Source organism: Choloepus didactylus, chromosome 22, assembly GCF_015220235.1.
Source record: "Choloepus didactylus isolate mChoDid1 chromosome 22, mChoDid1.pri, whole genome shotgun sequence".
Lineage (NCBI taxonomy): Eukaryota > Metazoa > Chordata > Mammalia > Pilosa > Megalonychidae > Choloepus > Choloepus didactylus.
This window is the reverse complement of record NC_051328.1, coordinates 6,070,654-6,095,152: the sequence shown is the minus strand read 5'-3', so window position 1 is coordinate 6,095,152 and position 24,499 is coordinate 6,070,654. Positions and strand designations below refer to the sequence as shown.

Sequence of the window (24,499 nt, the reverse complement as noted above, 5' to 3'; positions counted from 1 at the left end):
ACTATGACTGTCCCTCCTTTGTATATTGGAAGCAGATAACTTGTTCCAAGTTTCAAAGATCCACAGCCAGAGGGGAATTTTGCCTTAGGACAGACCATGTCTGTAGCTGATTTTGATGAGATTTTGTACTATTTTTGACTTGGTATTATATTTGTATTGTTACTGAAATAATTTAAGGCTTTTGTGATATTGTGATGAAATGAATGTATTTTGCATATAGAAAGAACATGTCTTTTTGGGGTCTAGAGGGTGAAATGTTCCAGTTTGACTCTATTATGTACTCCCACAAAAGCCGTGTTTTAATCCGGTCTTGTGGGTGCAGAATTATTGTGGGTGGGACATTTTGATTAGATTATTTCCATGGAGATGTGGCCCTACCCATTAGAAGTGAGTCTTAATTAGTTCACTGGCATCCTCTATGAGAGGATAAAAGGCAGAGACATTTTGAAGACAGTTCAGAGCTAAAACAGACCCATACATTGGAAATGCTAAGCTAAGAGATAAAGCCCAGAGTTTGCCCTGGAGAAGCTAAGTGAGAACCCACAGACACTTAAGGAGAAAGTCACTGGAATCAGAAGCTGTAACAACGCAACCTGGGAGCAAAGGACCAGCAGATGCCAGCCACGTGCCTTCCCAGCTGACAGAGGTGTTCCGGATGCCATTGGCCTTTTCCTCAGAGAAGGTGTGCTGGTTTGAATGTATTGTGTCCCCCAAATGCCATTGTCTTTGTAGTCATGTGGGGCAGACGTTTGGTGCTGGTTAGATTTGCTTGGAATGTGCCCCACCCAGCTGTGGGTGATGATTCTGATGAGATGTTCCCATGGAGGCGTGGCCCCGCCCATTCGGGGTGGGCCTTGATCAGTGGAGCCATATAAATGAGCTGGCTCAAAGAGAGGAAAAGGAGTGCAGCTGGGAGTGATGTTTTGAAGAGGAGCAAGCTTGCTAGAGGGGAACGTCCTGGGAGAAAGCCGTTTTGAGGCCGGAGCTTTGGAGCAGACGCCGGCTACCTTCCTAGCTAGCAGAGGTTTTCTGGACGCCATTGGCCATCCTCCGGTGAAGGTACCCAATTGCTGAGGTGTTATCTTGGACGCTTTGTGGCCTTAAGACTGTAACTGTGTAGCGAAATAAACCCCCGTTTTATAAAAGCCTATCCATCTCTGGTGTTTTGCATTCTGCAGCATTAGCAAACTAGAACAGAAGGTATCTACCTCTTAATGCCTTAATTTGGACATTTTCATGGCCACAGAACTGTAAATTTGTGAACTAATAAACCCCCATTGTAAAGGCCAATCCGTTTCTGGTATATTGCATTTCCAGCTGCTTTAGCTAACAGGAACAGCCCGTCTCCCCGCGCCCAGCACCAGGAAAGCAAACTTACTTCGAATTTGAGCTGCTTCTTGGAGCCTGGGCAAGGCTCGCTGGCCTTCTCCATCTTCTTCTCATCACCACTGCCCAGCCCGTCAGTCTTCTCAGGTGGCAGGGCCACTGTGGAGAGGCAAGGGAGAGACTGTGAGGGGCAGGGTCCCCGCGCCTCACCCGTCCAGGCCTGGGCCGCTGGGCTGCTCCGCATGGTGGTAGCTTTGTCCCAGGGCCAGGGTGCTGAGGGTCTCTTGCCCCAGGGGAGACCACCCCCAGGGGCGTCCACACCAGCCACTAAGCGTCACACCCAGCGTGGTCCCCGGGCCTCTGCTCTCCACGCCCACTTGGCAGCCAAGGTGAGCAGACTCTGACGTGGCCCCACGCAAGGACACGCAGCCACCCAGGGCAGTGCTGGCCAAAGGGCAGGTGGATGAGGGTAGGGGGCTGGGGGCTACCAGAGCCGTGAGGGAAAGCTCCAGAACCATGGCCTGTGTTCTGCACAAGCTCGCTGCCCTCTGTGCTGACATTTTGGCCCATGGGTGGGTGGGGAGGAGGAGTCAGAGAAACAGAGTCCAATGTGAAGGGCACGTGCGTGTGTGCCCACAGGCAAACGTGTACCCACACATGTATATACACACCACACCCACATATACACATGCAGGCACATGTACCACATATACACACATTTGCATGCATGCACACATGTCCACATGGACCAAACACACAACATGCCTACACATACCAAAACACACACACTTACACACATGCACATACCACACATACTTATATGCATCACGCCACACATACACACCCATGCACTCAAAGCACATGTGTGCGCACACAACACATGCACACTGGTGTGCACACACAGAGACACACGTGCACACACACACAAGTGTCTTCGGGAAGCCACACGCCTTGTGCCAAAATAGGCCTTTCATTTGACCTCTGCTCACCCAGGGGGTCCTCTCCTCTGCCAAAGGTCATGGTCCTTTGTGTGACCTCCCAGGGGCAGTGGGAGAGTAAACCTGAGAGTCCATGACACCATTTTTCCCATGAACACCCAGAAAGGTCCCAGGAGGGTAGCTCAGGGTCATGCCCACCTGCCTGACCTAGGACCCCAGCCCACAGGGGTCCATTGAATCTGGAAATGCCCCACGAGACTCCTGTGGTCCCTTCTGCCAGCCTGTCTCTGCCTGATAGAGAGGACTCAGGTTTGCCAGGGACTTGCTTCTCCAGAACACATTCAGAGCTACTCTCTCATCAGTGGGTTTTGCTGCCCTGTTTCTCAGGTGAGCAAACTGATCCTGAATCCTCAAGGGACCACCCCACTCCGCCCGTGGGCAGGGAGGCTGCCAGGGGGTCACGTCGTATGCCGAGCAGCCTGGGCAGTCACCTGGGCCACAGACAGGACACACTGGGCCTTCTTGGGAAGCCAGGAGCTTGGAGAGCTGAGGCAACCAGGCCAAGAAACTAGGAGGGAGCTTTGCCCCTGCTGATCCCCACCCCTACCATGCTCACATCTGAGGGTGGCGCTGGGGCAGGCATGGCTGGGTTCTCCCGAGGGACTGGGCCCCTGCTGAGGCAGGCCCTGGGGCTCTCTCCCCAGCAGTCACCTGAAGCCCTCCAGTCACTCCCTTTGCTCCTTGGCGGCTCATGTGGTTAAAAATCAGGCGGTGGACTCACAGTGCCAGGCCCACTCGGCGCTGATGTGACACCCACTGGTCACCAACTCGCTTAGTCCTCACAGCCTGCAAGGCACTTACTATTGCTAACTCCATTTTCAAGAAGGGGAAACTGAGGCAGGGGGTGGCTGCGTGCTCTGCTCTAGGCGATGGGGCTGGGACATGAGCCTGAGAGGCCTGGCTCCAGAGGCCACACTCGCCACCACTCGGCAGGCTGCTGACCCCAGCTGCTGAGGCTAGTCGCCGCCTTGGTTCTAACCCTCCCTGCACTGTGACCCTGGGTGGGTCGTGTGACTTCTCTACGGGGCTCAGTCTCTCCAAGTGCAAGATGGGACGAAAACAGTCCCCTGCTCAGAAGACTCCTGTCACATGCAACCAGCTCAGACCCAGAAAGGCCGAGAACCCAGGCCCTGGCACACAGGGGACCCGGCACACGGGGACCCAGCACACAGGGGACCCGGCACGCAGGGGTACTGGCTAAGAGCAGGCCCTGGGGGAATGATGCCCCTTTCCTACTAGCTCTCTGTGAATCCAGGCAGTCGGTGGCTGCGTCTCCCCAAAGCTGAGTCTTTGGGAATACAGCCGGACACAGAAGCTTGTAGCAGATGCACACAGGCCAGGGTGGGAGTGCTCTGGGTCCCCAGTGCAGGCAGCTCAGGGGCAGGAAGACCCAGCGGCCAATGAGTGACCCAGCATGGCAGCTCTACCCACAGCTCCCACTCCCCAGCTGGGTTGGTGGTCTGGGGCACTGTATCTGGGTGCCCCCATCCTTGTCTTCACCATGAGAACACCCAGCAGGAAGTACGGTGTCTTGCCCTGCAACGGCTCCACAACAAGGTAATGACTCCCCAACACCGTCAGGAGATCAGATGGGGAGTTGGGAGAGATGGTTTGGCAGGAGAAGTTCAATGAGGAAAAACCCAAAACATTATCTGGCCTCTGAAAGACCTCAGGGGTGAGGGCAGCTGGGGTAGTTTTCTGGGGGATGGTCACTGACTGACTGCTTCTGGTATAATCGATGAAAACAAAGTCCCACCCTCCCTCAATGGCTAGGTATGTGTGTGGGGGGCGAGAGGTGGTTCCCACTCCAGTCCCTGAATCCCCCAAGCTAGTGGAGACAGGGGGACTTCACTAACCAGTGACCCCAGGACAGCCAAGCACACAGTCTGGGCCACCCTGCCTCCTCTATCCCAAATCTTCCAGGGCCCCGGTGGCCCAGGACTGCCACCATCATGGGGTGTCAGGGGGGTACAAGGCACGGTCACTTCTACCAAGGCTGGGTGCAGTGGGAACTAATGTCACCCCCATTTTAAAGATGATAAAAATAAGGCGAGAAGTTGGAAGGCTTGTCTGGGTGAATCGGGGAGCTAGGTGAAGTCCACGGCTCTGGAAGCTTCCAGAATGTTCTTCTCTTCTCTAGTGGGTGCAGCTGAACTTGGCAGGAGACGTGATGGATGAGAGGGCACATTTAGGTGCAAATGGCTGGGTCCGTGGCCTGCCTCTCCCCACCTGGGCTGCCCTGGGCAGGAGCTCGACCTCCCTGCATTCAGGTTCCTCGTCTGTAAAGTGGGGATGAAACGGTCTCCCCCTCACCAGAGGGTGCAGTGAGAAAAGTGGCCAGCATGCAGTGGGTGCTCAATAAATGCTGGCATTGCAAAGGATGTACATGAGCCAGGGTCCCCAGCTGACTGCTCAGACCCAAACAATCCCCCTCACCTCAAAATTGGCTCCACTCGAGAAGCCACAGTGATATCACGGATTGCAATATCCTCCATTCACTACCCCCACCCCCACCACCACCCCAAAAAATAAAAGAAAAAGAAGAAAGAAGAAACACAAAGTCCAGTTCCATCTTCAAAGCTGCTGCCTGCCCCAGCAGAGGTCCTGGCTGGAGATGCAAGCCGGCCAGGCTTATCGAAACCAAACTTCAAGTTCAAAGAGAAGTTATCAGAAAGCCACCTTCAGGTTCAATGTTGCCTTTCAAGTTCCACTTGATAAAACCCAAAGAAAGGAAACCTCTGTGGCTGCTTCTCCTTCTCTGAGCCTCTCTCTCCGTCCCCGGACACACAGAGTCTGTCCTCTCTCAGGTCCTCCCCTGCGTCCTTTCCTTTCTCACCCCCCTCGGCCCCTCGGCCTCCTCATAGGTTTCCTCCAAAGCCCTGTGTGGCCTGGATAGAGTCCCTCATCCCATCCTCTCTCTGCGGGTCCCCCAGAGGCCCCAACATGGGGCTGGGCCTGGGTGAGCTGTAGGATCAGATGCACGAGCACCCTCTCGGGGCCCACCAAAGGAGGCCCTTCGCCCTCCCACTGCCCCCAGCCCAATGGCCAGAGAAGGCGGCAGAGACCAGTCAGGAAGCCACACAGACCCGTGTCTACATCACACCTGAACACTCTGAAACCAAATGCAGGCCCTGCCACCTGCCCCAGCCACCCCTGGGCAGGACCAATCACCCCCCACCCATCCATCTTCCAGAAGAAAAACTCCCTGACAGGCGGGAGAAGGCTGAGTGGAGCCCGCTGCAGGCCACCCGGAGCAGCCCACCCAGGGGAGAGCGTTATTTGCGTCTTTGGCACCGGAGTTCCAGCCCATTCTCTGTCTCTCACTCCTGCTCAGCTGGGCAATGATTTTTCCAGTGATTAACTGAGGGGGCACAATTTCAGGAAGACTCTGGTCATTCTTGGACTGCAAAGGAAAAATCAGAGCTGCTGCTAACTTGAATGAAGAAAGGAAAGCAGGGGGAAAGCTGGGAGAAAAAGGAAGGGAAGTAACGGAGTAAGGAGGAAAGCAAAGCCTTTCACTCGCCCATGAGCACCTTTGGGTTGACTCAGCACACGAATTGACAAACAGTGGCACGAGGGTCAAATCCAGGCCCTAGCCTGTCTGTAAACAGGTTTTACTGGGACATAGCCACGTTCATTTGCTTACGTCTGGTCTCACTGCTTTTGCTCTGCAAGGGTAGAGTTGAAGAGTGGTGACGGAAACTAGATGGCCAACAAGGCCCTAAAATATACTCTATTGGCCCTTTGCAGAAAAATTGGCGGGTCACTGCTTTAGGTGATGCGGCCCCACCCCCACCAGGGTGCTGCTTGATGAGCAGGGCGCTGGCTGGAGTTCACCTGCCACTCCCCTGCTCAACTGGGAACCCTTGTGCAGTGCACAACCTGCCCAACCGTATGTGGTAGTGCTGAAGCAAGAAAACATCAACTCGGCTTTCAGCCCCCACAATTCTGGGGCAGTATGTGGAGCTCCTTCCCTTTGGAAGCTACTCCCGTCCAGTCCATCCCTCCTCCCGCTGCTGCTGCCACGAAGAGCCCGGGCGGGCTGTGTTTACCAGATGATGGCTCTCCCCCTCATTAGCCCCCAGCTGGGCATCTCTCCACCCCCAGCAACTGCCAGATTAAATGCATTACTTGACCATCTTCACCCGGCTCCCTTTGATGTTCCCTTCTCAAGCTTCAAAATACCTTTTGGAGGAAGATCAGACAGCATTAAACAGAATTACTAATTAATTAAGCAAAGTTAAATTTTAAACACTGTTTGTTGTGTTAGCCAAAAGCCTGAACAGAACAGACTTTTTTTCCTCCACTGAGATCAAAGACAGCCTCTTCCCTCTCCCCTCCCCCAGTTTAAAAAAAAAGGAGGGGAAGTGGGAAGAAATAGAGAAAGAAGAGTATGCCGGAGCCTCCACTGGGAGGAGTCAGGGCCTATGCACATGGGGGGCGACACTGATTATGCGTATGGCATCCCATCCCCGCGGTGGGCCCAATGGGGGGCATCGGTGGCTCATTTCGGACGTTGGGGCCACAGTCACTGTCTTGGGACTGTTTACCCTGGCAAATAGCAGTGACCCAGGGAGCAGGGTGGCAGAGCCCACCCAGCCCAAGCTGCTGACAGCTGCTGCCACCCAAAGTGCACAAGAAGGGCTGTGAAAGAAAGCAGATCCATCCCCTGCAGCCCCACCCTCCCAGCAGCCCACAGGGCAAGCACCTCGGGGCCCTTACCCCCTAGGCTCAGCATCTTGTGGGAGTCAGGGCCAGCTCAGAGAAGCAGGCCGTGTACTGCTCAACTCCAGGAAGATAGCAGATTTCATTATGGCTTCTGGCATTTTCCAGGCAGGTATCTTGAGGAAGGGCACCTTTCTGTAATTCACACAAATGCACTTTGGAGCTGACAGGGTGCTGTCTACCCCCACTCAGTCTAGCACTTCCCTCTGTCCAGTCTGGCCCGGGATCTTCGGTTGCTTCACACGAGCCTACCACATCTGCCCAGCCGGACTGCAAGCTTCTTGAGAGCTGGGGAGTGGCTGGCCTCTGCTTCTGGTTGCCCACCATGCCTGGCACGTGCCATACACACACAGAGCAGGCGCTGCCAAATGGTTTGCCAAACTGCACCAAATTCCACAGGGAGGCATAAGGCCGGCTGCATACCAAACTCCCCGTCAATTCTGGCTTGATTGAGACTGAGAGCCGGCATGGGAAAAGAGGGTGGTTGGAAAGGGGGAGGGAGGTCTACTCCTGAACCCCATCCTTATGCTAAATCCAAACTCTAAACCCTGGATGATATCAGTAAGTGCCAGCTTATCGTAGACACAGTCCAGAAAGGCCTGGTTGATATTAAACTTTGGAAGAAGAGATTGAAATGTGAAACACAAGTATGACTAAATCAGCCCCACTGAAGACCAGAAATCACTACTACTTCTGGTAACCCAGTTACCTACCAAAGTCTTCTCAGTAGATGCAATGTAAGACTTAACGCAAGCCAGGGCTTCCTTGCTGGGAGTCTGGATGCTCACCCTAACGTATCCACACTCATTTCTCAATTGTCCATGTACAGATTATCTGCAGCAAATACTTTAGTCTCAGCATAGCTAGCAGGATGTTGCTGAGCCCTTGGCCCACCAGCAGCAGCTGTCAGAGGGAATGCAGATGAATTTTAATATTAGCCCATGCCAAATATAATTAGGCGGGTAGATCTGCTGCCAATAAAAAGAGAAGGATATCATATGTGCATTCCAGGCCAACGGCTTCTTGCGTTTCTGAACTAGGCTCTCCATAGGGAGGGAGGATATCTGGAGAAGTGAGCAAACACACCAATCTGTGTGTGAATGCAGCCATCACACATCGTGGATGCTGGTGGAGTTAGCAATTGTTGTGGACATTTAGAGGGTGCCTGTTGCATTATGTCATTAAATCCATGCAGGGTGTGGGATTAGTCACATTTCACAAGAAAGGAATCTAAACTCCAAAAGTAAAATGGTTTGAGCCATTTCCTTGCTTAAAACCCTCCAGTGGCTTCCTTTCCCCGAGGATGAAAGCATTCCCAATGATCTCTTTATGGAACTTCATCCCATTTTTTGACCCTGCTGTGCTCTCATGTTGCTATCCTTGCCAAGAACACTCTTCCTTTCTCTCTCCAACTCCTGCTCCTCCTCCAGGTCTTCACGTTCTCCGAGAAGCACGCTGTTTGTGGTTTCCCCATGAAGCGTGCCCATGTTACACTGTGATGGATTGGATTGTGTACCCCAGTTTGGACATGTTCTTGGTCTTGGGCTGCATTCCTGTGGGTGTAGACCCATTATAAGTAGGATCTCTTCAAGATGTTACTTCGGTTAAGTGTGGCCCCACTGAATCGAGCTGGGCTTTAATCCAGATGATTGGAGTCCTTTAAAACCGAGTGAAAGTCAGATGGAGAGAAGCCATGGGGAGCAGCCAGACGCTGGAAGTAAACAGAACCCAGAAGAGAGAAGAGACGACACTGCCATGTGCCTTGCCACGTGACAGAAAAGCCAAGGACCAAGGATCGCTGGCAGCCAGCACCAGAATGCCACAGTCTTCAGGGATAAAAGATCGCCTTGCTGATGCCTAGATTTTTGGACTTCTCCTAGCCTCAAACACATAAGCCAATAGATTCCCGTTGGGTAAGCCAACCCACCGTACGGTATTTGTTTTAGCAGCTGGGGAAACTAAAACATGCACCATTATTATCATTACTCACTTAATCGTCTGAATCTTCCCCCCATGGCATCAATAAATAGCACAGTGCCTGCCATGCAATAGGTGCATAGCAATAAATTTTTTAAACGAAATATTCCTAAGTACCACAACCAGGATCTGAACTCGGGGGTGGAAACAGAAAAGACAAAAATCCCGGTTTCCTGACTCCCCAGCCCCACCCTCCCCACGCTGTCATACCACAGTAGTTGACAGCTGTTCCTGCCTGTCCAGCGGCCACAGCCCTCCTAATAACAGCCTCCCAGCTTTCCTCCGGCCAGCCGCCTGCCCCCCTCACACCGCATGGTTCCTGGAGGGCTGACTGAGCCTCAGGCAGAGCCAGTACCATCCCTGACCCAGCTAATCCCCTCCCCAGGGCCACTGTGGCTGGGCTTCTAGGTCAGAACTGGAGGAGAATCTGTCATGAAGCTAAGCTGCTCAGTCCCCTCGCTTCCAAGTGGGAAGGGGCCCTAGAAATGTGTTCACATGGTCATATGTTTTTATAAAATTTTCAAAGTTAGACATTTTGTCCTCAATCGGTTAAGACTGCTGTCTCTTTCCATTCTGACTTCCCCTTCCTTCTAATGGGTGGGGTTGGTGTAAACACAGACCTTTCAGGGACTGGGCTAAGCGGAAGTTGAGTTGCAAATATATTTATTTAGGTTAAGCAGGCAATATATATATATATATTTATATATGGTATTTGTTTAGCAGCCGGGAAAACTAAACATACACCATTATTATCATTACTCGTTTAATTGTCTGACTCTTCCCACTAGAGCCCCAATAAACAGTGCAATGCCTATTATGCAACAGGTGCACAGCAATAAATTTTTTTAACGAAACATTTCTAAGTACCTGAGATATATATATGGCTCACGGTCATAAAAGAATCTTTTCCCTAAAGAGCCCCCCACCCCAAATTGCATACACTTCAGGCCTCACAAAACCTGGATCCAATCTGGTCAGTAAAGTGAGAGTCAAACTTTTAGAAGAAATACACCAGACTTGGGAGCTCTCTTTCTCCTGAGATTGGTGAGCTCACAGGGTGAGAGAGCCTGGAGATGGGGGCAGCCATTTTTGCCACCATAGAGGGAGGCTAGCAGGGGGCCAAGAGAGAGATGATGATGGAGAGGGAAAGAGCAGGGAGGGAAGGAGAGAGTGAGTGTGTGTGTGTGCGCGTGTGTGGCAGTGTGTGTATGTGAATGTGAGAGTGTCTGCATGGGAGTGTGTGAATGTGAGAGTGCATGTGTGAGACAGACAGGGGTGTGTGTGTGCGTGTGTGTGTGTGTGTGTGTTGATGACATGGTTGAGCTCCTGGATCCAGTCGGGCCTTTTTAGGCAAAATCTGCCCCTAGGATTTTTCAGTTCCATGAGCTTACGTGAATTTGAGTAGAGTTTCCAAAAGAACCCAAAGAATCCTGATTTAACTAAACCATCACATTAAGCTCCTGCTTTTCAGCAACAGCAACAGCAAAAACAAAAAACAAACAGTAAAGACCCAGGGCAGGAGCCTCTAGGGGGTTCTGGCTGGTTCCACCAGCGGGTGCCCAGCCCTTCCTGGGACAGAAACGGGGCTGCCCGGGGTCTTTTCCTCCATGATCCCACTTCCCCAGGCCACACTCACTCTGCTAGATTTTACATCAGGACCAGTCGGGACTGAGGGGAAAGAGGAAGGACTGGTCCTGATGTAAAAGAGGAAGGGGTGGGGTAGAAAACATCTTCCCAACAAGTAGCATTCTGGCCTTTTTTTCTCATCAGAGCATGAGGTTGACGGCCACTCTGCTTTGAGGCTTGAATAGGACTGAGACGAAACATCTGTTCAGGGAGGGAGGGGAAAAAGCCAGGAGAGGGAGGGAAAAAAGCCTTCTTTGGGCTAAAAATATCATGTCCCTTCCACTCTCCCCCCTATCCCCACCCAAGTTAAAACATGTGGTGAAATTCAACTTTTAAAATCTAACCCTGAACTACTTGAAACTATTAAAGCCTCCTCAGTATCTGACACAAGTCAGTGTTTCCACTGTTCCAGCTGAGCTTTTATGAAGAACAGAACTTGAGAAGGACTGCCTAGGTAACAAAGCCTGCTTGTTCTCTGTCACCACACTGACACTCGGGCTTCCAGGGACTGCAGCGGAGTGGAGTCGGGGCCGACAGGCTCCTGGCAGGACAGGCTCTGAACCCACAGGAGAGCGGCCGGCGCGGTGCGGCCTGCTGCCCCTCTGCTGGGGGTCCCTGCTGCTCTCCAGCGAACTGCCCCCACTCTCAGACTGCCCGGCCTTGCCCAGGGGTCACGTCCCTGCAGCTACGGCGACCTCCTGAGGAGAATCTTCCTCTCTCCAGCCCGACGGACCCCTCATCTCCTGACTACATACCCAACTGCCTCCTCGGTGTCTCTACCTGGACAGCCAACAGGCATTTCGAACCTTACACGTCTCCCCAATAGAAGCCTTATTTGTCACCCTCCAAAATCTCCACCAGCAGGTTCCCGTGCATGTAGCAGGTGCTTGGTAAAAACTTACTGAATGAGTTGTTAGAGGCCTGGCTTTTGTTCCCAATTTACTGTGTGACCTCACACAGGTCCCTTTCCCTCTCTGGGCCTGTTTTCCGACTAACAGCCTCCCAAGGACTCCTCAGCTCTGTAAATGTGTTATGACATCTCAAACCAGGGGGTCTGGATGGCTGGTCTGGGACCCCGAGGGGCCAGAGGGAGGGGCCGCCTGACCCCAGTGGCCTCACGGTGCTGGCTCTCCTTCTCCCAGTGAGTATTTATTGAGCACTTACAGTGTGCCAGACCCTATGGCAGGCACTGGGAGTACGAGGGGACACTCGGGGGTTCCGATAGGATTGAAGAAGCTTTGAATACAGACCTACTTTGATTTGGACGAGGGGAAAGATTATACACATGGGTCACCCCTCTTCAAGGAAACGGGGCCTCTGAAACAAGAGTCAAGACAACCAGCAGGATCTGGGCATTTCCTCCGTCACTTACATAAACTGCCTCTCTGTCTGCACAATAACCCCAATGAGCAGGTGCGATGACTGCCCCCCCTTTACAGGCAAGGAAGCACAGAGAAGTCGAGTGAGTCACCCCAGGTCACACAGTGAGTCATACCATAGCCAGGTTGGACTTGGGTTCTGACTTTAAAAGCCCATGAAATTCTTTCCTCTAAGCCAATTCCCGTTAAGTCAGAACAAAGGGAGCAGGGTGCTTCTTGTGGACTGATGGAAGAGGCAAAGTTTGAAGGCAGATTTGGTGGGCCCGGAAGCTCACAGCGGGGCATCTCAGCACCCCAGGTCTCGGTCCCCACACAGCTGCCCTGTTTGGCACAGCCTGCTACCCTGGCACACCTACACTCCAGCTGGGGAGCAGAGAGATCCCACGGGCCCGGCCTGGCCACACCCAGGCAAGACCTGTCCAGCACAGCCCAGGCAGACTGGGCCCTAAAGGGAGTAGGACCAGCCTCAGCGGCCAGGGGAGGGTCACCTGATGTCCAAGGCTTTGAGACCCTCCTTTAGAAGCCTGGACGGGGTTCTGTGTAGTCTGCTTTCTACATGACACACCCAAGCAGGCTGTACTCTGACAGCTTCCACCCAAGCCAAGAGGTCAGAAGATGAGAAGGAAATACACACTTGGGGATGCCGAGATAGTGGGCAGAGGCCTAGGAGAGCCGCAGAGGTGAGGCGAGGGGCCAGTCAGGGGCAGGAGGCCAGCGAGAGGGGGCCCTACAACCATTCGCAGGCCCTCCGAAGGGCGAGTTGGGGAAGGGGCACAAGGAGTAGCTGCAGCCTGGACGAGCGCCGAGGACACCCTCAGACACAGCTTTACCTGGAGGTCATGCAGGGTGATGTGGGGGTGCCCAACTGGCCTGTCACCAATTTCCACCTGAAGGCACAAGCCACAGGCTGCCACCCCCTGGAGTCCTGCCCACCTGGGATGGCAGTGAGGGGGAAGCCAGGTGGGTGCTGGAGGTGAGTGTGGAGCCCCCACCTGTCCTTGGACCTCTGCTGGATCAGCAGAGGGAAGGTCCCTGATCCTTTCTCCCCCTACATGCCTCAGCTCCCCTGCCACACCCAGCAAGCGCTCAGAGCTGGGGACTTTTGATGTTCACATCACTCTTTCCACAGTTCAAAAGGAACTCTAGGGCCCCAGCCCTCTCACCGAGCCCAGCCTTAATCTCCCATCCCTCTGGCTCCCAGCTGGCCAGTTAAGGCGGTTAAGGCGGCTGGATTAGGGCCGGCTTTACATAACAACGCGGGAGCTAAAGCCATCCTCTCCTGGGATGGCTAAAAGACTTCTTTTTATCTTCACGCCTCAGATGGCCTTTTTTTCTCCCTTAAACAGCCCTCCAGCCCGCCAAGAGGCAATGAACTTGGCCAACAGGAAGACAAAGAGGAGATTCAGGATCCGGCTTGCTCTCCCTTGGCCCGTGTGCAGAGGGACGCCACCCACAGCCCCAGGCCCGGGGCAGGCAGGGGCTCGCCGTGGCCAGGACTCGGCTGCCATCTGCCCTCGCCAGGCCCTGCCTTGTGGGGACCTGAGAACCACAGCCACACCTCCAATCCCGGGGTGGCCAGCCTCCGACCACCGCTCTGAAGGCAGCCAGAGAACCACGGATGGGGCCACTGGGCCCAGGGTCCCTCCAGGGGATTTCAGGCAAGTCCAGGTCCCACATGGGTGCAAACCAGAGCAGCCCACCCTTGCCTGCTTTATTTGTTGTGTTTACCTTTTAATTCTGCCATTAATTTTACTCTCACAAGGAATATATGAATATACTATTCTTATAAAAATTAAAACATTAATTATAGATAATACTAAGTTCTCTTTGACCACCCTCTCCAATTTGGGTCTCCTTCTCCCACATCGGGAAGGAATCACTGCTGTTATCCATTTAGACCTCTATCTATACAGTAATTACGTACATATATGGTACTCCCCAAATATGGAGTATTGTCTGGTGCCTGTTTTTTACACTAAAAATACTATATTGTATGCATCTTTCTGCAAACTGGTTTTTTTTTTAAGCTACTTTACATCTTATGCTTCTGAGTAAGCTTTTGCGTGGAAAAAGGGACTGAAACGCTTGATCGCCAACAACCGTATCCAACTCCTCACTGGAAAACTGAGGCAGGCTAGTGGCTCCCAACCAGCTCACCCCATCAATGGTGGCACCGATACGCCTGGACACCATCAGCCACTGGCAGGGCTGCTAGGCTGGCTTCGGGGGGCCGTGGTGTCAGACCCAGAGCTCGCCAAACCCCCTTTTCCTGATGGGCACAAGGACCCTCAGGACATCTCATATTTATCCCCAACCCATCATCCAGTGTTTGGAAATGTCACCCTACACACTGGTTCTCCTTCCCTATCAGGTGCCCAGGGTCTCAGTTCCATGTCATTGCTCAGCATGGTGCAGAGAGCCAGGGGGAGGCCCAGAGAGGGAGGGCCTTGCCCAAGATCACACAGCAAGTCACTGCTAGGTCAGGCATGGGGCCAGGGTGACGGGCTCCCAGCCAATGTTCCTTCTTCACCAGAGCAGGGCGCGTGTGCTGAAGGCAGACATTAAGCAAAGTGACCCTCCTTTCTGAGGGATGTGGATTCCGTGGGCAGTCCATTTCACATCTATTTTCAGGTAAAGACATCTCATTTGCAAAAAATTACATGACTTCAGGCTTAGCATCAACAGAACAGAAATGTCCCTAGTTTTTGGCTCTAAATAGGGACCCAATAAATGAGAGATACGTGGAAAGACAGTTGTAGTGATAGACGATGAATGGAAGATGGCTAAATGGATTAAGGGATCAGTGCATGGATGATGAATAGAGGATGAGGGATGGAAGGTGGTAGTGGATTACAAGTGGGTGGGGAATAGGTGAGGGGTTGCTGGCTGATGGATGGTGACAGAAGAGAAGATAGATGAGTGAACAGGCAATGGATGGGAGGGTGGGTAGGTGATGGGTGGATGGAGAAGGTGTTAGACGTGGATGGGTCATGGATTAGTGGGTGGGTAGGTAGATAGTGGATAATGGGAGGTGACGGGTGGATGAGAGTGTTGGATGGATGGGACATGGATTAGTGGGTGGGTGGATGCATGGGTGAAGGATGGGTAGATGGATGGATGGATGGATGGATGGATGGATAGGTAGAAGAGTGGATGGGCAGGTGCTTGGATAGATAGTGAATGAGTGATGAGTGATGTAAGGAGTAGATGGAAAGATGGATGGAGAAGAGAATGAACTTGCCAATAAATTACCATGTGAATGGGCAAGTGAACAGATGCTTGAAATGAGTGCAGAAGCCCAGGTAATCAGTGTGTGAAGTCCCCTCGACTCCTAGGGTGCATCCTGCAGCCCTTAACCTGACTCCCCAGATCTTCCCTGGGCACCAAATCCTGGCGTCTCTCCATGGAGCCAAGGATGACAGTGTGGCCTGAGGAGCCCAGGAAGTGATGAGAATCAAAGCTACTGAGCAACCACCAGTTCAACAGGCAACCATGCTCTAGGAAACACCCCACATTGGACCAAGCTCTCTGCCCATGGGACTCCATCTCCTTGATTGGGTTGCCCATATCCAAGCAAAAATCAGTCTGCCTTGATAGCACGTTTGATGGATACCTGGATCAACAGCCTGTCTCCAACTTCTGGGCAACTGAGTGAATCTCTCAAAACATTACTTCTCAAACTGCAATGTGCACACAGATTGCCCGGGATGCTTATTAAAATGTAGGCTCTGATTCAGCAGGCCTGGGGTAGAGCTGGAGGGAATACATTTCTGACATCTCACTGGCCAGAGGTGGCCACAAGCCTCAGGCCTGGCCAGGCTCCTCTCCAGAACCTCTGGGCACATCAGCTCTTCTCTGGAGGCCCTACAGGACCCCAGGCTTAGATTCTCCACAGCAAGCCTTGGGCCTCGGCCTCCTGCTGCCTGCCCTCGCCTCAGCAGAGGTCCTTCCTGTCCCAGAGTTGCCCTGGTTTGGTGATTCTCTTCGATACTGAACAAAAACTGGAAATGCTATCCCATCCAGCAAACTCTTTCAACTTCATGATGTCATCTGCAACCTGCACCGACTTGGGAGTTAGGCAGAGAAAAGGCTCTCATTTCCATTCTACAAGATGCAGAAACTAAGGCTCAGAAGAGGTGATGTGGCTTGCCCAAATCAAATCAGCCAGCCAGTGGCCAGCCAGCCCTCTACTCTAGTGTCCTAATTCTTTCCATGATATGGTGCTTCTTCCTGAAGAAAGGAAGGCATAAAAGCTATAGAGGAGAAGTGAGGGGTGGCTGAGGTGACTGTGTGTGCATGCATGTGTGTGTGTGTATGCATGTGTGTGCATCACATGCTTATGCATCAGGTACGCGACATGATTGGAGAAATGGAGACAAAATATAGCCATCTTCTGTAGTGCTTGCTACCTGCCCAACACCATTTGAGGAGTTTCCCACACAGCCCTAGGAGCAGCTACTGCTATTATCGCTGGAGCGGGGAGCAGGGGTCGGACACCTTGTCCATGGTCCCACAGCGAATACAGAGCAGGGCCAGGATGTTCTGGCTCCACCTGGGCTTGGAACTACAATGAGCTCCCCTTCCTCTTTCTCCTCGCCCCATCTCACCCCAGCCCACCCCATTAAGAATCGCAGAGCTCTTGTCCTCGGTGTCATCTGCAGCCTTTCTGGAGAGTACGTGGGGCACTGGGCAGACCTGACACCCTCTGCCCCCACCCTGCTGCTGCCCCTGGGAGAGAACCACAGAGCCCAGTACCTTCTAGCCGGAAGTCCTCCTCCTCTTCCTCGCTGAGCGTTTCTCTGAAAACATCACCCACGAGCTCCTAGAGGAAGACAAAGCAGGGACATTAAGGAACTGCGGGGGTCAGGGAGGAACCCAGTTTTGGAATTTTCGACGCAGCATCACCGATATGTACCCGGCTGGTCGCAAGGAAGCAAGGACCCCGTTCTGATTCTTCTGGTGGCAACTTAGGTCAACCGACGTGCATATCCTACTGCACAGGAAAAGTTCATTATCACAACGCTTTTTAGGAAGTTAACTCATTCTCAGCCAACAGCCTCGTAAGGAACACTATACATATCCCTCAGATGGGAAGTTCTACCTTCCATGCAGAAACTGCAAAGACAAGCTCAGAAAATGTCCTTCCTCTATCACCTTGAGCCAACTTGTTTGACACAGGCCCAGGCCTAGAGCCCCCTCCGACGGACCCAAGAAGAGACCTCTGATGGATCCTGCCTTGAACAGTCACAGGTGTGTGATCGCGGAGGGGTTGCAAAAAAGCCAGGAGAGCCCCATGTGCCCAGTGATGGGGCCCCACTGCCCTTAATCTAAAACCCTAACTCCTTGGCACAGCATTCAGGAACCCATGGGTTCTGGCTCCTGCCTGTCACCTACATGCCCACCTTCCACCTGGTCCTTGCCCACCCCTCACCCAGCCCATGTGTGAGTCAGAGGCGTCTGAGTCCTCACCCCACATTTCAGGCCTCCATCCACGGCCTGCTCAAGCAGACGTTCGGGTGCCAGGGGGTTGGCTGGGGAAGACTGGTTGGTCCCCAGACCGGGAGATTCCTGGGAAGCTGACAGCCAAGGGTCCCGTCTCTCTGACCCTGCCCCAGCAGGACGACTCAAGGTACAGAAGAGGCTACACCAGGGCTTGGCAAACTCTGTTCCACATCTCCCAGCATCCTGCCGAAAAGAGCTCTGTGCTCAAAGATGACTGTTACACACAAAGCCAAGCAAGCTCCTTACTGCAGGACCTATCAGGGCTTTGTCTATGTTAACGAGCGCTCTGAATCTCCAAGGGCTCGTCTCCAAACCGATTTAGACTGGTGAGCTCTGATTTTCAAAAGCATCACAAGGGATTCGCTTGGGGAAACAGTGTTTTGGGAAGAGATGAGATTTGGTGGGGCGGGGGACGGGGTGGGGGTGGTGGCTGTACCACCCTGTCTCTCTGGAGAGCAGCAGGACTCTACAGCAGCACTTCCCAAGCTACACAACTACAAGCATGAGATGAACCCAAACAGCAGCCAGGACAAACATCTCTTCCTGAAAAGAAAATGAAAAGAAAAAAGAAAAAGCACCCTCTGCTTGGGAAAAAAATAAATCTTACGCCTCATATCCTTGAAGTATCAGTACTCATCTTGATTTAAAAATAAAAACGAGGCTTTGTATAGCTTATGTTATCAACCACACACCGATGAGGCAAGTCTCTTTTGTTTTGGGTTTGTTTTTTTTGTTTTTTAAAGAAAAATAGCTTCCATTTTACAAACCAGGGTTGCCCTTCTCTGTTGTCTTTCTTCTTTTAAATCGTTCTGGGGCATGACACACTATTTCTTGAAGGTCATTAAAATGTGGCCATCCAGACTCCTGCTGTCCCATTTACTTCAAAACCAGGAGTCGGGATGGTCCCTCTCTCCTCCTCCACCAATTATCATAATCACCAAACACTTCCTGGGCTTGTAAACTGGCTGTTTGTGTTCACAGAGCCGGAGCTGACAGGGGAGCAGGAGACGGTGACAGGCAAAGGACGCGCTTGGCTGGCATCGTTCGATGGCGGGGACGCCCCGGCAGCCAATTAAAGCCGCGCTTTCAAGCTGGAGGAAGACAGATGCCGCCTCCCCCCGACAGGCAGGCAGGCCGCGCCTCCCGCCAGGTGCAGGCGTTGAAGAGAATAAGCAACCGTCCTCACGCTGGGTCTTCCACAGGGGGACAGCGCAGTGCCACCCTCATCCGGCTGCCCTGGACGTGCCACAGTGCGGCCACGGGATCCATGAGGCGGGCACTTCCGAGCACTCACGGCTTTTCGCGGGCACACTTGGAGGGATTTAAAGACTCGAAACGTCACCCACAAGTCTGGGCCCCAGACCGATGTCTCTTGGTGTCTTCAACGCCTGCTTCGCTGTGCTCCGTGAAGAGCTGTCTGCTGAGGGGACCAAGCTCAGGCATGATTGCCAAACTGGACCCCGCTTCTGTGTAACGCCGTGGAAGTGGCATGGTCCGACGAGCTCTGGGCAGTGCCAGCGCTTGGCTACAGCAAAAATTCATCGCATCTAGAGAGCTCGTGGTCTCCGAGCTTGGACTTACGGGGCCAGAGCCAACATGGGAGGTCAAGCCAGACACAGGTCCAAGTCCTGGCTCCACTGCCCCCTCACCTGTGCCCCTGGGGCCGGCTGCTGCCTGCTCGGAGCCTCTGTCTACTCAGCCGTCAAATGGGCACAGTCGTAAATCACAGCAGGAATCCCGAAACAGCTGACACGTGTCGTGCATTTCCTATGTGCCAGGCCTGTCCTGGGCACTTTATATATATTAACTTATAACCATCACGGCAGCCTTCCTTTGGGAGATGCACCTTCCATCTCCCAAAGAATAAATGCTTGTAAAAAGGGATCTGCAAATTTTTGTAAAGAGAAAGGTATAATCATTTTCCTTTTTTTTTCTTTTCTATAAAGTGCTGCCAACCTCTGGACCACAGGACAGGAAAAGAATGCTACTGACAGTCACCCACATCCTTTACCGAGTGCTCACGGTGTGAAGCAGGGACCGATGGAATCCTCATAGGGCCCCTGGAGTTTTAAATGAGGAGGCTCCCGGGGTACAGGATCCGAGGCAGCTCTTCACAGGCCCAGACCCAAGCAGGGGTGGTCACTTCCATGCCAGGAACTGTGCTTGGGGACTCACAAGAAACACCCAGCAGCTCCGGTGGGCTCAGTGGCCAAGAACTCCTGCCTGTTCAGTGGCCCCGAAGGCCCCACGGCTCTTCCCCACCAGGTGGGGGATGTGGCCCTGCCCTCAAGCTGAGTCTGGGCTGGGCAGCCCCCGGTGCCAGGTCCAGGGGCTGAGCCCTCGGCGCCTTCCTACAGGAAGGTAAGTGCTGCCGAGAGCCGGGAACTCAGCCCCCGACAGCCACGAGCCCCTCTGGGAGCCCACGGGGCGGAGGAGCCCAGGGCACGGATCTGGAGTTGGTCAGACTTGGTTCCAGTCCCAGCTCAGCCTCTCGCGAGCTGTGACATCTGAGTGAAGGGACTTTTTCTCCAGAGCTCCTCCATCTCCCAATATGTCCCAGGGACGACAGCACCAATGACCTCACGGGTCTTTGTGAGGATGAAATGAGCTAAGGCATCAGAGGTGCTGAACGATACCACAACCGGGGTGCAATGTGTCAGCAGTTATTGTTTATTGCTTCTCCTCTTATTATTATTAAATGACTATCTGAACCCAAGTAGCTCTCACAGACACCTATAAAGACCCCTTCCCTCCTCCTGTCAGGGGCACTGTTTTTAGTATTTTCCATTTAATCCTCTTGGCAATCCCTTGAGGTAGTACCATTATTATCCCCATTTTACAGAGGAGAAAACGGAGGCACAGAGAGGTTAAGTGACTTTCCCATGGTCACACAGCTCATAAGTGCCAGAGTCAGGATTAAACGCCGGCTGTCCGGCTCGGCAGTCCTTGCGGAAGCCTGAGTGAGAGGCGTTCTCCTCACGTCCTTTGTTCTCTCAGCCTCGCTGTAGCCCTCAGGGCCCAGGCCCCCTCCCCTCTGGCCACCAGGACCGTTGGTCTCGCCCTCTGCTCCAAGTTCCGACTGAAGACCTTCCTGGATTCCCCAACCGCCCTGCCAGCCTTGGTGGCCCCTCAGGCCCCAGGCCCCAGACCTGCCCCCCTCCTGAGCCCCAGCGCTGCCCCCTCACAGGGTCCCGGGAGGAGAGGCCGGCTCCTAGGGGCGCAGAGGCTGCAGCCAACGCCAACCCAGGGCCCAGAAATGCAGGCACAAAGCCTTATAAGGCCTCGGGGTCAGGAAAACCACATCAAAGCCGGGCCTTGGGGGAGCGGCTGGAGTTTGGTTGGGGTTTTTCCCTTTTGTCTTTGAGACTCCTACTCCTGAATTTAATATCCTCCCCCACCCGCCTGCCCCGGCAGCTCTGTCAATCTTTCTGTTCTCTAAGAGCTAACAGATGTTGGTGCCACGGAGTTTCAAAGGAAACTCCCGGTGCCCACAGAACACGGCACAACTTACAGATTCCAAGAATGCACAGAGCTTGGACACGCCGGGGGAGAAGGGTGGGGGGCAGGACCCAGGCCCACCCCCGTCACCCTCAGATCCAAGCAGCCTGCCCCGGAGCCGCCCCAGGAAATTCCTAGCGCTCTCTCTCCCCAGCATGCTGTGCCCTGGCGCCACGGTGGGCTGGCCTGGCCTCGCCACCCCACTCGCGCCCTCCTCAGGGTGCCCCAAAGGCGGAGGCAGGGCGGGGAGACCCTTCTGTAAAACGGGGATTTCAACGTCAAAGGGCATCCACGAGAACGTGCAGACAAGGCACCCCGGATGGTGTCTGGTGCAAAGTAGGGGGACACTAAATACGAGTTTCTCTCCCCACTTCTGGAGCACCCTACCTCCAACCTGTGCTTGGGAATTCTTACATTTTATCCTCACAATAACCGAATTCCAGCAATTCTGCATGTCAGTGTCCACGCTCAGCCGACACCCACTCGGGGGCGCCAGGGGGCACGTTCAAGGTCAGTGATGTGGCGGGCAGCACCGCGTCCACTGGTCACAGTCAGGAGCGCCTTAGTGCCCAGGAAAGGAGCCTGGGCTGGGTCCGTACAGTGGGACACCGGGCCGGGGGCTAAAGAACCTGGTAGATCTGTAAACACGGGGGCACCAGCCTACAGGAGGGTGGACAGGCAGGTGCAGGAAGAGGACGATGCCACTGGCACACTTAAGAAAACACTCAACTTACACACGGACCATGGGCCGTCCACATGTCGGAAAACAAGTGAAGACAACCAGGGCTGCCCAGGAGGGCAGGGGATGGGGAATGTGCCATCAGCATTGCTCTGCTTCTTAAGAGAAGAGTTTCTCCAGGTATTACTTGGGTAATTAAAACCTAATTTAGCAAAGCCTCACACAACAACTCACTTTACAAAAGAGGAAACTGAGGCTCAGCAGGAAATCCTGACTTGCCTAAGGTCTCACCAAAGTAAGCAGCAGAGCTGCCTCTAGAAAGGGGCCCTTGGCTGAGATGACGCCGTTGGCCAAGGTGATCCCCCCAAGCCGGATGTTCTGGGGTCCCAGGCTCCCTCCCAGGCAGTGAGGCAGGTCTCTCTAGGGCTCCACCCAGGAAACAAGGCCAACTCTCAGGGCCTCAGTTTCCACAACCCTCACCACAGAGCTGTCACTTCTGCCCACACAGCTTCCATTCCTGAGGCTTTCTCAGGCCTTCAGAGCCCCTTCCGCCCCAAAGTGCTGGAATTACCTATCCCCCCCCAACCAAATGTGTCACATACACCAGCTATGTAAAGGTAATCGTTGCCAAGGGGCTGGGGGGACAGGGAGATGGGGAGACAGGGAGATGGGGGGCTGGGGAGACAGGGGACAAGGAGATGGGGGGATAGAGAGATGGTGGATGGAGGAATGGGGGGCGGGAAGATGGAGATATGGGGAGTCATGGCCAGGGAGATGGGCGGTAGGGAATTTGGGGGTCCAAGGGGCTGGAGGGTCAAGGAGGAAGCTGGGAGACAGGGACATGGGGCAGCTGTCAAGGGCACAAAGGAGATGGGGGCTGGAAATTTGGGGTGGGGGGAGAAGACAGGGGCTAGAGATCTGGGAGATGGGAGATAGAGATTTGGGATGATAAGGGGCTAGGAGACGGGGAGCTGGTGGCTAGGGAGATGCATGCGGTGGTGGTCGGGGAGGGCGTAAGAGGCTGCAGCCCCAGCACCAAGCAGGAAGGGCTGGGGGATCCCCTCCTCCCCAGGTATGCAAAAAAAACAGACTCCTGCCCGTGAATGTCATGGAAACGGAGAAATGATGTCCTCCCACCAACGAGCAGCACCCTCGGCCACTCCCCTGTGGTGACCGGCCAGCCTCCCGGGAACTCGGTGCGCCCAGGGACAGCTACTGGTTCCATCACCAGCACACATCCCCGACAGCCGCATCCTAAGGGCTGCTGCCAAGCCGATTGGAGCCCTTTCCGGGATACTTCTCCTGGCGGCTGGCGGGAAAGAACTTTTCTCTGGGGCCAAGGCTGTGCCTGATCTCAGCCCGGCTTCTCGGAGACAGGCCCCTTGAGGAGGCAGCTCACGCAGGGGCTGAGGCCGAGGCCAGCCCAGAGACGCTTAAGGGCTTAGGAAGTAAGCTCCTGGGGACAGGGATTTGGGTCTGTTTTGCTCTTGCTGCGTCCCCCAAGCCTAGAAGAGAGCATGACACCCAGTGGGCTCTCGGCACATAGCTGTTGGATGAACCCCGAGGCCTTCTGGGCTGGCGGGAAGGTGGGCAGCCAGCAGCGAGTGGGCAGCCGAACCCAGCAGGAAGGGCTTGAGGCCCCGGGGCTGGATTCTAAAGCCAGGTTTGCTGCCCCCAGGTCTCAGGCCCTACAAATAATCCCCAAAGACAAGTTTTTTCTGACCTGGAAAGTCCATCTCCTGCCTGTCACCCCCACAACCTTCTTTCTCCCAAGAGTCCATCACCCACACGCCATCATCTCACAGCCTGTCATAACCCAGTCTACCTAGGCTACCATCACTTGCTGGAAATTGACGCTCTTTTTTGTTTTAACCTAATCTTATCAAAAGCAATTAGATAAGTGAAGTTATGGGTGTAATATCCTAGCTATAGTTTGTTTAAAAAGTTTATATAATTCATATCAAACAAAGACAAAACCATGTTTTTGGAAAGCAATTTCTGGACATGGAGAAGAATGGCTGATGAAAGAAAAAAAAAACAAAAGACCAAAACCAAGAGAAAACGCAGAATGCTCCCTAATTTCAAATGGATGGCATTTCAGAGCTTTTGGGGAGATGGCCCAACACCGGGCAGATTGTTCAGCACTGGGTGGGCAGGGGGCTTCCTGCTGGCTTGGCTGGAATTTTCCTACTAGACAGACATCAATGGAATTTCTGCAGTGGGAACCAGGATCGGACGGGACCATCTACAGGACAGGGGCACAGGGGAAACCGAGGCCGGGGATGATGAAAACCAGCTTGCGGTGAGTGCACAACGCGTACCAAGGCCCCGCTCAGCCCCTGGGGCGCCACCCCCAGCAACCCTGCTGATCGGCTGTCCCTCCACAGCCATGAGAAACTGACTGGCCCAAGTGGCCAGTTGGGTCTGGGTTTGAGCCCTTCCTCCTCCACTTGATTGCGGGGACTGAGCTTGTACCTCGGCTTGCCAGGCCTGGGCCAGGGGACCTGATCACCCCCTGGGGAGGGTAGTAGGTACGGGCGTGAGTGCCCTCTGCAGCCCCCCCGAGCCTGAGGAGCGAGGTCAAGGCAGCTCCCTTTTCCTCACCCAAAATGCCACTGGCAGGGGAGGCTTGCCGGAGGAAACCGCCTTTCTCCCAACTGCCCTTTCCCCACTTCCTTATCTTACCCACTCACTCCCTGGTGCCAAGGCCACTCCTGCCACCGCCAGTGCGCATGCACCGTGGCCAGAACAACCCCCGCCCGCTGCAACGGCTCCTGCGTCCTCTCAGA

The 24,499-nt window shown here is 53.8% G+C and overlaps 1 protein-coding gene across 1 annotated transcript in view; it reads right to left on the bottom strand.

Annotated features, from left to right (window-relative positions):
• NKD1 (NKD inhibitor of WNT signaling pathway 1) overlaps window positions 1–24,499 on the bottom strand; it is a 90,273-nt gene that overhangs the window by 17,574 nt on the left and 48,200 nt on the right. The window contains exons 4-5 of the mRNA XM_037816142.1: window positions 16,787–16,853; window positions 1,379–1,485 (exon numbers count right to left, since the gene is read on the bottom strand). Of these exons, the coding sequence (XP_037672070.1) occupies window positions 1,379–1,485; window positions 16,787–16,853 (174 nt within the window). The remainder of the gene's footprint in view (window positions 1–1,378; window positions 1,486–16,786; window positions 16,854–24,499) is intronic.